Source organism: Cavia porcellus, unplaced genomic scaffold, assembly GCF_034190915.1.
Source record: "Cavia porcellus strain 051 isolate PalLab524CR breed Dunkin Hartley unplaced genomic scaffold, mCavPor4.1 scaffold_3, whole genome shotgun sequence".
Taxonomy (NCBI): domain Eukaryota; kingdom Metazoa; phylum Chordata; class Mammalia; order Rodentia; family Caviidae; genus Cavia; species Cavia porcellus.
In genome coordinates, this window is record NW_026947486.1 from 105,652,344 (window position 1) to 105,666,057 (window position 13,714).

At 43.2% G+C, this 13,714-nt stretch overlaps 1 protein-coding gene across 6 annotated transcripts in view; it reads right to left on the minus strand.

Annotated features, from left to right (window-relative positions):
- Window positions 1-11,220, minus strand: part of Mcf2 (MCF.2 cell line derived transforming sequence) — a 99,582-nt gene extending 88,362 nt beyond the window's left edge. For 4 of the 6 annotated variants that reach the window (XM_063246470.1, XM_063246469.1, XM_063246468.1 and 1 more), the window contains exon 1: window positions 11,026-11,219. In XM_063246470.1, coding sequence (XP_063102540.1) covers window positions 11,026-11,146 — 121 coding nt within the window. In that variant the 5' untranslated portion in view covers window positions 11,147-11,219. Of the gene's footprint in view, window positions 1-10,659; window positions 10,848-11,025 lie in introns of those variants that run through there. The other 2 variants (XM_063246467.1, XM_063246471.1) reach the window with 2 other exon arrangements.
- Between the last annotated feature and the right edge of the window lie 2,494 nt (window positions 11,221-13,714).

Genomic DNA, 13,714 nt, shown 5'->3' on the forward strand with positions numbered 1-13,714 from the left:
CATTCTTCGCTACAGCACAAGGTATTTTTACCAAAATAAATCAAACACTGTTTCACAAAGCCTGCTTAAATACAAAAGAATCAAAATCACCCCTTGTCTACTATCACAACACAATACAATGAAAATAAAAATCAACCACAAAAGAAACCTTTAAAAATTTAGAAGCACTTGGAAACTTAATAACACACTCCTGAGTACCCAATGGGTCACAGAAGAAATTAAGCAATTTCTATAAATTAATGATAATAGATATACAATACAGCAGAACCTCTGGAACACTATGAAAGCAGTCCTAAGAAGAAGTTCCTCCCCATTAGTGTTCACATTAGCAAAACAGACCCACCTCAGATAAATAACCCAGTGAGGAACATTAAGGTACTTGACAAACAACAATCCAAGACCAAGCCACTATTAAGGAGGAAAATCACACAGATTAGAGTGGAAATCAGTGGAACTGAGAATTTAAAAATGATACAAAGAACCAACGAATCAAAGAACTGATTCTTTGAAAGAAAAAAAAATAAGCTCTTAGCAAAATTTGCCAAAAAAAGAAAGAAAACACTCACATCAACGAAATTAGAAATAAAAAGTGAAAATCAAAACAGATATTGTTGAAATCTAGAAGATGGTTAGTAACTACAATGAAAAATTATATTCTAACAAATTGGAAAATCTTGAAGAAATGGACAGATTCCTTGACTCATACAAATTACAAAGCTAATCTGAAAAGACAAAAAATGCTGAACATCTGAATAAAAATCAAGGAAACTGACATGGTAATAAAAAAATACTGTCTAGCACCTGATGGATTCACTACAAGCAAGATACCAAGTCAACACACAAAAATCAATAGGGTTCCCATACAACAATAATAAATTTCACTGAGAAAGTAATTTGGGAAACAATACTTGTCACAATAGTACTAAGAAAAATTAAATACTTAGTAACTAACCTAACCAAGGAAGTGAAAACACCTACAATGAAAACTACAGTACTCTGAAAAAGATGGAAGAGGATGTCAGAAAATGGGAAAAAAAATTCCCTATTCCTAGAGAGGCAGAACCAGCCTAGTCAAAATGGCCGTACTCCTGAAATGGAGATACAGATTTAAAACAGTCTCAATAAAAATACCAATAACAGTCCTCATATAACCACAGAAAACTATGCTAAATTTCATATGGAACCAGAAATGATCTAAAATAGTAAAAGAAATCTTACACTACAAAAGCAAAGTAGGAAGCATTAGTGTCCTGGACTTCAAATTATACTACAAAGCCACAGTAATAAAACAGTATGGTATTGTTTTAAAAAGAAGATATGTAGATTAATAAAACACAACAGAGGGTACAGAAACAACCCCAGGCACATTCAGCTACCTCATCTTTGACAAGAGGTCCAAATACTTATGCTGCAAGGAAGATAGCCTCTTTAACAAATGGTGCTGGGAATACTATTTATACACATATAAAAGATTGAACTTAAACCCTTATCTCTCAACATGTACTAAAGTAAAATCAAAATGGACAAAGATGTAAATATTAAAACAGAAAAATGCATCCTGTTAGAAGATAAAACAAATAAAACTCTCAGAGATACAAACAAAGGCAAGGAGTTTCTAAATAAAATCCCAATAGCACAAGAAATAATATTAAGAATCAACAAATTGGACCACACAAATTAAAAAGCTTCTGCATAGCAAAGGAAAAAACAACAGAATGAAGCAACAACCTACAGGACCTGATCACAAAATGGACAACTGAAATAAGGAGACGCTTCTCAGAAGAATTACAATTCTCCTTCTTCTGCTGCTTCTGCTTCTTCCTCTTCCTCTTCTTCTTCTTCTTAAGGTATGTTAATTAGACTTCTGTAAGTTGTAAAAGTAGTTATCTTAAACAATACAAATAAAATCTGGCAAAATAGAGAAAGTATCTTTATATATCTAACTCTAAATTCTCGTATTCTTACCTTATTGCATCTAGTATAAATTTTAGCATGCTTTTTCTGATTCCCTAAGGTCTTTTTAATTTGATAAGCATATGAAATGTTAATTACTGAACAAATACAAGGTAGAACATATACGTTTAATACATATGATTACAATGATGCATGTGAATACTATATTGAATATTTATTTTTAAACCCTGAATTTTATTTTCTAAAACTAAAAAAATGACTCAAAATGACAAAAAATGAAAAAAGAGAAAAATGAGAGGACAAATTGCTACATAAAAAATGAACTATAATTGATGAGCAAATGAAAGAGAGAACAAAAAAATGTTACATGAAAAAACTGAGCTACAAATGATGCATAAGAAATGACAGTGAGATGACCTCCACCTGAAGCTTAGTGTCCCAGACTGCTACTCCCTATGTCTCCCTGTGGAATCCTTTCCCTTAGCCCCCTTCAGACTAGCAAAGATCACCAAGTCTCCCCTGTGCAGCAGGAGGCACTGCCACTGTCTTGGAAAGCCAACCAACGAGTGTTGCCTAAAGAACTCATTACTCAGAAACCCAAATCACATAGGTTAATTTTGAGAGGAACTGAATCATTCTATAAAAACTACATATGGAAACCAGGCATGGTGATACTGGCCTGTAATCCCAGCACTCTGTGATGATGAGGTAGGAAGATTGTAAATTTGAGCCAGCCTGGGCAATTTAGTAACATAGGGAGACCCTATCTCAATCAATCAATGAATATTTGTAAAGGGTTGGGGTTTCTGGGCACAGTGATGCATGCCTATAGTCCCAGCACTTTGGAAGCTGAGGCAAGAGGATCCTTATGAGTTCAAGGCTGGCCTGGGTTACAAAGTGAGCTCAAGAGCAGCCTTAACTATATAGTGAGACCCTGTCTCAAAAAGACAAAAATAAATGAATAAATCCACTTACATATGGGGTGATTTACTATATGTAAAAATAGAGATAAACCCACTGCAGAGCTGGTTCAAGACCATCTGTCTAGCCACTGCAATGTATTTTCCTAAAAGAGATCTTGGGCCACAGGCAGGGAGAATCACACACTCGACTGGCAAATAGTCTGGTCCAGCCTGGAAAGTTCTGTACAGATTCCTGGTCAGTGCAATATCAGAGCACGTGCCTCTCACTTTTTGTCACCCTTCCTTGATCCTACATATACTTGCCTATCTTCCTAATGGTGAACCATGAATCCCATGGTGGATTGTTAACTGGTGGTCAACTTGTAATACCAGCTCAACCGAATCAGCATGGTGCCGAGCATGGATAACCCACCTGAGGAGTGTTGCCAAGATTAAAAGGAGAATTGAAGAGGCAAATGTGTTATTGGTTCTCCTGTTGGCCATTAGCTCTCCTGGAGGAGCTTTTTGAGCTTCTTTCCTGCTATGAACTTGGCTATTCTCATCATCGGAGGCACTCGGGACCTTGTTGTCACTGAGAATGGCTGCAGTTCACTGTGGGGAAGATGGTGTGCTGTTCAGTCTCCTGGAGAAGCTTGTCACGCTGGCTTCCTGATATGAACTCAGCTGTTCTCATCGTCTGAGCAGCTCAGGACCTCACTGTCGCTGAGGATGGTTGTGGTATTTTTCAGCGGAGCTCTGGTCCTGATTTTGAACATCACTTCCTGGCTCCAGTGCAGAACTCTCAGCCTGCTGGCACAGATCCTTCACCCCACTGGCACACACTTTCTAGCTTCCACTGCTGACCTTTGGGTCTTCCCAGAGTAGATCCGTGAAACAGACTTACATGAGATATTCTCGTGGGCTCTAGGCCTCCATTTAGACTCCATGGGGGGCATTGTCATGGACTCTCGGTCTTTCACTGGACGCATGCAGGACGTTGCAGGACGTTGCCATGGGATCCAGGCCCTCAGCTGGATTCTTTGGGTATGGATAGATTTCCTGCACTCTTTCTCTTGTGTTTGACTCTTTGGGTGACCATTATAAAATAATGCTACACTTGATGTATGCTGTATTAAATTGTTTTCCTTGTAAATCTTGACTGCAACTAACCCTAAGGTAATTTAGTCAGTGATCTATTTTTTGGGTTGATTTGTGTTTTTGTTTTCCCTTGGAAGAACACCGGTTAATATTTTCTTGCCTTTTAAGTCTATATTAGGATTTCTAAAGCAATTCTCATTTGGAAGGTATGGCTATATTGTGATTCTTCCAAATTCATGATGAACTAAAAATGAGTAGTTATCCAACATGAGCACTGATGGGCAGAATGGCCAAATACCTTAAATAAAAATACTCCACAGTTGGAGAATCCCAATTTATACAATTATAATACTGAAATTTAAGTAACCCCTACATTGATATACACATTCAATGCAAAGCCTAGAAAAACACTCCTGCCTTTTTACAAAGAAATTGACAAGCTAATCCTAAAATTCATATGGATATACAAGGGCACCAAAAGATTGTCCAACCAAATGTCCATCAACTTATGAGTGGCTAAGAAACATAGTCTATCTATACAATGCAGAAATATTCAGTTACATAAATGATACACTGACACCTATTACATGGATAAACTTTGAAAGTGCTATGTTCAGTGAAAGAAACCAATCAAAAGACATCATATATTATTCTATTTATTTGAAATGTCCAGAATATGTACATTTATTTGCAAATATCCAGAAAATTCTATCAGTGGCTTACTGGAACTAGGGGGAAAGGGTGTTGGGAAAATAAGGGGAGAGATTACTAAATGGAATGGGGTTTCTTTATGAGATGAGGGACATATTCTAACCTAGACTTTTGGGTGATTACAAAATTCAATGGTAATCCTAAAAACCATCAAATTGTGTATTTCAATAGGTTAACTGCATGAATTATTTCAATAAAAGCTGTTTAAAATATAAGCTCAGGTACAACTAGATTGGGATTCTATTCCTTCCTGCTCCCCTTTTCTAGGGATGGCTATCATTTCTTTTTCAGATTGATGCAAAATAAAATTGACCTGGAAGCTAGGTATGTAGCAGCACACACCTATAATCCCAGTATTCTGGGAGACTGAGGTGGGAGGATTGTAAATTCCAGCCCAGCTCTGGCAATTTAGTACTCAATAAGATTCTATCTTGAGACAAAAATAAAAAGGCTTGGGATGTAGCTTAGTGAAAAAGTACTACCAAAATAATTTTTTGACCTGGAAAGAGAGCAAATATACCTCCAGATATAACCTGGTTAATTTTCCAGGCATGGAGTACACATACCTAAATTCCTGTCATGCCTAAAAAGACTTCTTTCCCAGCACCTGCCCAGTTAACTGATGTATGGTATGGTGGGGATTGAACCCAGGGTCTCCTGCATGCTAAGCACTTGTTCTATCACTGAGCTGTACTCCTAGCCCAACAGTTAACTTCTTCATGACAGAAGTTGTAGCATCATTAATTCATCCTTGAAAAAAAGTTACACAGAAGACAACGTATCTATAAGACTAAATTACACTATATTAAAACATTACTGTATCTGCTGCCTGGAGTACCTTAGAAACATAAAATTCAACAACTTTAAGTCCTAAATTTGACTCTGAATGTAAAATGGTCCCTCTGTCCAATCAGCCATCATCCTTTAGTTTTTCACCAAAATGGAGTTTTTTAAAGAAAATTCTATCATGTATTCAAAATGACAGAGGTAACTAAATAAAGGTCTTGTCAATTGGAAAGCATAAGTGGCTGCTTAATATCCCTACTGAAGAAAGAATCAGATGGGCCAGGATTCATCTGCAGCGTGGATTTAAACCAAAAATGACTCAACAGCAGACTCCTCTGTGTCCACAAAGAAGGGCTAGTTAGCACTGAAGCTGTAGCACTTCCTGTTTGGAGAGCTTTAAACACAGACACTGTCAGCATAGATTAAATTGGTTCCAGACTCTGAGCAAGTGAACATGAGTCGCGGTGACCTGTCACCCTATCCGACAGCACAAACATTTGAACAACAAACCACAGAAAGATTTGCCGTTTTGCTTGTACGTGGTGCTTTCCTCTTTCCCCAAGTACACGCTGCCTTGGGGAAGAGCTGCAGGTCAAGCCTGAGTCTCCAGGTTATGCAGGTACAAACAGCTGTCTGAGGATCTCTCCTCTCTCTACACTATGCCCATTCATCCAGACCTTAAATACCATCTCTATGGCTGATGACTCCCAAACGTAGATGCCCCGCCCACAGCCCCTCCTTCCTTGGACGTCAGGCTGCCCACTTGACAGCCCCATATGGACATGAATAAGGACATCGAAGTTAAAAGGTCCTTCATCAAACTTCTGGTGCTCATGATTTTCCCTCCTCCTGTAGGACCCAAATTCTCCACTAGTAGACACTCTGCCAACGCCTGGATCAAGCCAAAATTCTTAGGGTCACTCCTGCTTCCTTTCTTTCTGTCCTATCCCATTTCTAAACCATCAGTAAATCTATTTGGCTGTATCTTCAATCAATCCAGCATGTGGCATGTAGATCACCTGCACTGTCACCTCTGTGGGTCCAGCTGTGGTCATCAACCCTAACAACCTGCACACTGGCCCTGGGGCCTCTCTCGGTATCTATCCCCTGTAGCCTGTTCTGCATGCAGCAGCCAAGGGCAGCCTGTGAACACAGAAACCACTCCTGTGCCCCAAACCTTCCCACAGCTCCTCAGCTGCCTCAGAAAAGGAAGCTAAGTCTTTAACAAGCCCAGTGGGATCCAAAGCCTGTTGCATCCATGGTTTTACCAAGTGCACATGCACGAGCACACACACACACACACACACACACACACACACACACAGACACACACACAGGAATACCCCCCATGCTTCAGCCACATGGCCCCTTCTCATTCCTTGAACTTGACAGTTGTCTTGTCTCAGCTCATCTGCCTGTCATACAGCTTCTCAGAAAAGTGAGGGCTCCCTTCCTCCTTCAAGTTTTTGCAAACATCACCTTTCTGGTCCTGAAAGTAACAAGAAGTCAGTTGGAGTGTATTTCCCACACACACAAAACAGGAGAAAGTTTGCATGAGAAAAATAAGCGAAAAGTTGCTGTGGCAGTGGCCTCTGGTCGGAAGCCGTCTCTGGAAGAGATGTGGGAGCGAGAAAGAGACCCTGGCTTTGTGGACCAGCAGGCAGAAGGCCTAGATCTGCATGGGGTGGCATCTGCTTCTGCCTTCCAGAGGGGAATAGAAAGGTTGTTTATGGAGCTGCCAGAAAGTGTTTGGCTTCAGAAGATGCCAACCAGGGACAAGGACATTTGCTTTCAATTCCGGGGCGTCTCCTAAGAATACAGTGTTTCCTTGTGCAGAGCGCTTCCAGGTAAGCCAGAGAAAGGCAATGGGAAATGTAGCTAACAAGTCTGATAAGCCTTGGTGGTGTGTCTTATGTGGAAGTAAAGTATTACAATCTTGCATTCTGTAATTAATTACACAAATTTTACTAATAATTTATCTCACAGCCCCAGTCCTCCAGAATACAGGCAATAACTGGCAAGGAAAATGAAGAACATTTATGCAATCAGAAGAGATATCACAGAGTCCCTGACTGTACCAAAGTTTATATGCATTAGAAAAAGACTCCTTGCAGCAGTCCTCATGGTCTATTTACTCCTGTTATTTGACAGTTTTAACCTGTGTGTTTATCTCATTCCCTAACTCCTAACACACAGGCCAGGGCAATGGAAGACAAGGCAGTAATAACTGGTTGGCAGAAGTGGTCAGATTAATAGCCGCAAGATATGACAGCTAACAGACAAGGTATGGTGTGGAAAGATTTGCAAAAGCAGGCATTACAAAGTAAAAAGGTTAGCAGAACACTCCACACCCACTTGGCCCATTTACTGTAAGGACACACAGCTGTACACCAACCGCCCCAGGGTGGCCCTGCACACAGTACACTAACACAAAGGTTACTGCAGGCACAACCTGAGTCCTCAAGAAAGGATGCAACTATTTCCAGGCTCAGGAGCTAGGAAGGTAAATCATCTTTTAAAAAAGGTTTCCATCCTAAAGGACTACAGATTTTGAGAGATTAAAAGAATCAGACACTAAAAATGGTGAATCTCCACTGGGCATGGCAGCACAGAACAGTTCTCAAAGCCTGGCACGTGGACTTCTTAGGAGAACTCCAGCAGGTTTTTGATAGGAAGACCTCGAGGTTATGTCAGGGTGAGGAATATAAAAGAGGATAGTCAGGACTAATTGTATGCTAGCATATCTCATTAGGATAGCCCACCTGATAATGGAAAATGCATTTTTCTTCCTTTTATTTCCTACTTTTACTTGGCCCTGAGACCAGCACTCCAAAATCCCAGTAACACCACCGTGCTTAGTTACTGTCAAGAATCCCAGCAAGAGCATTATACATAGCATTGTCTGTAAAGACGGAGCCCCTAAGAACTATGCAATGCACAACCCATGCACCCATACAAACCAGCCTTGCTTTATTCTGTTGCTCTGAGCACTCCAGGGTCCCCACTGCCCTGGAAATAAAATGAACGTCTTTAAGATATCTTATAAGCCTCTATCTATCTGGTGTCACCCATAGCTCCCCAAATTTCTTTTCTGTACTTTTCATACTTTACAGTCCAATCATTTTATACTTTTTGGATTGTTAGGGACTGAACCCATGGCCTTGAACATGCTAGTCTAGGGCTTTATCACTGAGCTACACCCCTAGCCCTATATTTGGGGGAGTGCTAGGGCAGGGTGTAGCTTTGTTTCCCACACTGATCTCAAGACTCTGGCACTCAAGTTTCTCAGCTCAGCCTTCTGAGTAAGTGCACCACAGGCCTATGCTGTAGCACCTGGCTCCTATCATTTTAAAACACCTGCAATTTCCCAAGCCTACTGCGCTTTCTCCTGCCTACTTTGTTCACCCATCTTATGTCTTTGCTTGGAATACCCTTCTGTCTACCTCTCCCTAACACACTCTGCGCCCACTGCTCGTCCACCTAGAAACTTGTCTCCATCGCCGTCCCTACGAAGCCTTCCCCTCTCCCTCAGCGAGGCCAATCATTCCATCTTCAGGCCGACCCTGATAGATCCTGCACACATGTATGCAACTAACTAATTACACTGCATGTAATTCCTGATAACCAGCCATCTGTAGCTAGTTGTCATGGAAGTGATCTTCCAGAAAGTTTTTTAACAAGCTTTGTAAATAGCATTTTATATATACGAAGATTTTTAACATATATGAAAACCTTTTCACATTTAAAATTATAATATAAGCTGGGTGTGGTAGCATGCACCTGCTATCCCAGCAACTTGGGAGGCTGAGGCAGGAGAATCACTTGAGCCCACAAGTTAAGAGACCAGCAGGGGGAGGAATAGAGCAAGACAGCTGTCTCAAAAAAAAAAAAAAAAAAAAAAAAAAAAAAAAAAAAAAAAACAAAAACAAAAACAAAAACAAAAAAACAGCAAAAAGTTATACTACAGTGCTGTGATGTCTGTTCTTACACAATCACTCCTAGGGCATGCTCTGGGAGGCAGCAGTTACTGCTTTAAAACACTAAAAGATACGAAAGTCCTGGCAGCTCCTATGACACAGCAACTGGTGTCATTTAGGTGCTGTGAAATACTACAGTGCCACAGCGATATGAACCTTCAAAGGTCCAGGAACATGAAGCAGCAACCACACAGCTCTAGAAATAAAAAGAAAAAATCACTGGCAGTGGAAATGCTGACTTCCATTTGATTATCGTGATTAAGCATTCGTCTCCTATGATGATTTGTTGTGATACTTTGGAAGATGCAGGACATAAATGAGAAAAAGACAAAGTAATTTCCACAGCGCTTCACACTTAGTTTCTGGGAAGTTCTTTGCGTAGCGTTCCAAAAGCTGTTTACATTGCTCTTAAGACCTGAGTTTGTGCTCCAGAGCCTGGCTTCCCCTGAGAACTCAGTATTACACAGAGAAACACCACTGACCACCACAGAACAGATCAGCCACACTAAGGGAGCTGCGAAGGTGCTTACAGCCTTGAACTCTTTCCTGCCCTTTAACTGAAGAGGTCCGTCGCTCCTCTTCTTTCACAGATGGCCTCCAGTAAGGAGGCATAGTTGCAAAGTGTGTGGGCTGCTTGATTTGGGAAGAGAACCACCAAGTCGATTTTTTGAAAACCCACACTCCCATCACAAAGGTAACCGCAAAGGTAAAGCCAAGTCCACCATTCAGGGCGCGGAGGACTCGTGCACCCCGCATCCCTTCCAGATGGCCCTGTCTCATCACAAGGGTCCCCTCTACACTGCTCCCCAAAACAGGCAGCTCTGGCTCCTGGGTGCATCCAGCCAAGTTACACCAAGCAAGCAGGACCCCAACCAAACCGCGGGACCGCAGGGAAGGCTTTGTGAGTGTTAGCTTTGGTTGCATTTGTCCTTCAGGACAAAGGCGCATCTTCACCGACCGAGCTCCAAAGATGCCAAGTAAAAAGCCCAAATCCTTGACAGCAGCTGTTTCCCTCCAACTCCGTTTCCGACTGCAATCCCCGCCCATCGTTTTCACAAACTGAGCACCTTTTTAGCCTGGTTTCCTTCGTGCGTGTTATTTAAAAGAAAAAAGAAAAGGCAGCTCGGAGAGAGAGAGGGAGGACAGAAGGGAGGACGGGAGGGAGGAAGGCAAGGCAGCTGCGGGCACCCCCAGCTTCGGGGACCATTCCGAAGCACGTGCGCCCTCAGGGCGGCCGGGTTCCGAGGGCCGGGCGCGGAGCGGGGAGATACCTTCTGCGCCCACCTCTCCTTTGACGCACTGAAGCAGGTGACAAAGGAGAGAGGCCCGAAGGCACCGACCCGGGGCCAGTCTGGCGTCGCCTCCTGGGCTTCTTCGAGGTCGCCCTGCCACCTCCAAGTGGCAACGGAGTGCAGGGTTGTACGCCGCCCGCAGCGCGGCCCCGGGCCAGAGCAGGAGCTGGAGGAGCGCGGCGAGCGCGCCGCGCCGGGAGCGCCACTGCAGTGGGGCAGCGCGCGCGCGCCGCGTGTGCGGGGAGGGACGCAGCGCGCTCGCCGGGCAGGCTGGGGAGGGAGCGGCCCGAGGCGCGCAGCGAGCGCGCCGCACGGGAGCCGGACTGCGGGAGGGATGGGACTCACGTGCGAGGAAGACCTTCTGCAGCAGGCAGAGGTAGCTCTTCCCGTACTTCTCGGAGATCCTCGCGCGCTGCAGGGCCATGGTCATGTCCACCTGCAGAGGGATCGTCCGCACGACGGGCATGAAAGTGTAGCCATCCGAGTTGAGCCGGAGACTTGAGGTCTGTGGCGCTGAGCCGGCGGCTTGGGGCAAGTCCTCGGCATCCAGCCTCGGCAAGCTGGAGAAGCGCCGGGACCCTGAAGTCGCCATCCTCACAGGGGAGTCCGACCCTGGGCGCTGCGGGAGTGGAGGCGCCCCGGGTCCGCTGCCCCGAGGCAGAGACCCCAGAGAGCACAGCGCGCCCGCAGCCAGAGAACTTGCTCAGAGTTTGGGGGACTGTCCGTGACGGTAGTTAAGGCCACTAGTTCCTGGCGCAAGCCCACGCCCCGAGGAAGAGAGGGGCGGGAGGTGCGGGGGGAGAGACGCGAGGAGCAAAGCCCTCCGGAGACGCCCAGTGTCAGGGAAAGGAAGGTCGAGCTAGGGCACGAGGGGGGAGGAAACCTCCGCTTCGCACTCCCGTGGCAACTCCTACAAGTCCCAGTGGTTCCTTAACGTCCCAGCTGGTATTGGCCCCGCAGAGCTTCGCGGTGCCCAGCAGAAGGGTGGTGCACAGTGCAGAAGCACCCACGTGGCCCTGTCAGGACCGCTGTAGAGTTTCAAAACGTGGGTGCCGAGGCCCCCCCAAGGAATGGGCTAGCACCCCATTTCCCCTCTTGAGGATGCCAGATCTCAGCCCCCTCAGATGCAGATTTCCAGGAGCTGGGTTCCTTGGTTTTTTAAATTTTTTTTTTCACTGCCCTGAAGTCCTGATGTGCTTTAGAGGGAGCCCAAGGAAAAGGAACAACCGGAGGCTAGACCTTAAAGAAGCCTAGTAGGAAAGACAGAAACCAGAGCACTCTCCTTGCTCTATGTCCAGAGCCCTTCTGGGACGGGACCTGGAAGACCGCTGGGCCTGCAAGAACAGGAGCTTACCTGTAACCTTTGCAGCCCTGCCCAAGAAGGTGTAGCAGGTGGCCCAAGGCGTCTACATAAAAATCAAAACTTGTAAGTCTGTAATAGGGTCAGTGCTCTAGCATTCACCCCAATGGGAATGACAAGTTCCACTCTTTAATCCGTTAACTTTTTCAAAGCTGTCTGGTGCAAGAGCAGACTGCTGTGATATAGGGCAGTCATTCCAAGGGGATCTTTTAAACTCTCCACGGAGACGCACCCATTTATAAGATAGTAGAGCTGGGGCACAGTAGTACGAAAAGAAGAGTGGAAGGGAAGGAAAACACACCCTGGTGCACAGGTGACAGCGTGCACAAGTCTTCAGTCATTTTAAGCAACGAGTTAAGTCAAGAGGCAGGAATTATTCAGGACCCTCGGTTGTGTATGTGTGGCGGGGAGAGAAGCAGCCCTTTATTATCATTTCGCACTACTGTGGATAGGGTGACATTTAAGAATTTTGCCAATGCCACCGTTGTTGTAAATTACATGAAAAAATAAATGAGGTACAAATCAGTGGCACAGCACAAAATAGTAGGTGATGACATACGAAGATATTTTTATAATCTTGGAATAGGAAAGACATCTTCAGAGTTAAAAAAAAAGTATGAGATTGATCTACATGTGGAAAGATGTCCTGCTATCTTGCCAAGTAAAAAAAAAAGGTGCTAAGCAATATTTATAGTTAGGTCTTACTTTTTAACTACTGTACATGCCCATATGCATAGAAGATGGACTGAAGACACACTACCAACAGCAGCAATATCTGGAGCGTGAAATTGGACAGCACTTGGTTACAGAGGAACTTGCAAGAGTTTGTCTTAACGGGCAATTATGCTGCATTTTTGTAAGGAGTAATTATTTTCATAGCTCATTTTTTTAAAAAGGTAATAAACAGAAAAATGGGTGTAGAAAGCTAATCTATACTTAAAATATAATTTCTTTCAAATATGAAAATAATATAAACATCAAAAACGAAAAGATCAATAAAATGAGCATATATTTAAAACTCAGAGGTTGGCGTCTTCAGAAGCTTAAAGGTTAGAAGGACACCTCCCTGCCCCGTGATACTGTTGATACATAATAAGGAATTAATGAATGGCAGAAGCCTGGTAAAGCCATCCATTCAGTTAACCAAGAAATAAGGACTTGCATAGTTCAGCATGCATGCCCTCTTCACTTCGTAATGTATTTGCAGTATCTCTGTGTTTCATGACAAACCTAAAGAAAAATTATTCAAAGATTGGAAAGAAGCAAAGATGATTGAATGTCCTTTAATGCTTTTTGGACCTTTGACAGCTGTTCTGAAGGATTCCCTAAGTCGCTAGGAAAATGTAACTTTATTATTATTCAGCATAACTATTTAGCATCTTTTATTAGTGCCTAAATGGTGAAAACTCACTCATACTTTAGTTTGAGGAAGGTTAATAAGCTGAACATAATTTTATTCACTAGAAATGGAAACTATTTCTGTTCAGTAGAAAAGAGCTTAGAAGATTGCAGTTTTGTTGCTTTGTGGGAAGTTCACCTACTTTATATGTCACTTATCAGTTTCATTGCAACATTCCTTTCCCAGCAGGCTTAATATCTGTTTCTAAATACTTTCAATAAATATGTTTTTGGATAAGTGGAACTCGTTGTACCATCTTTCTTCAGTGAGTTAAC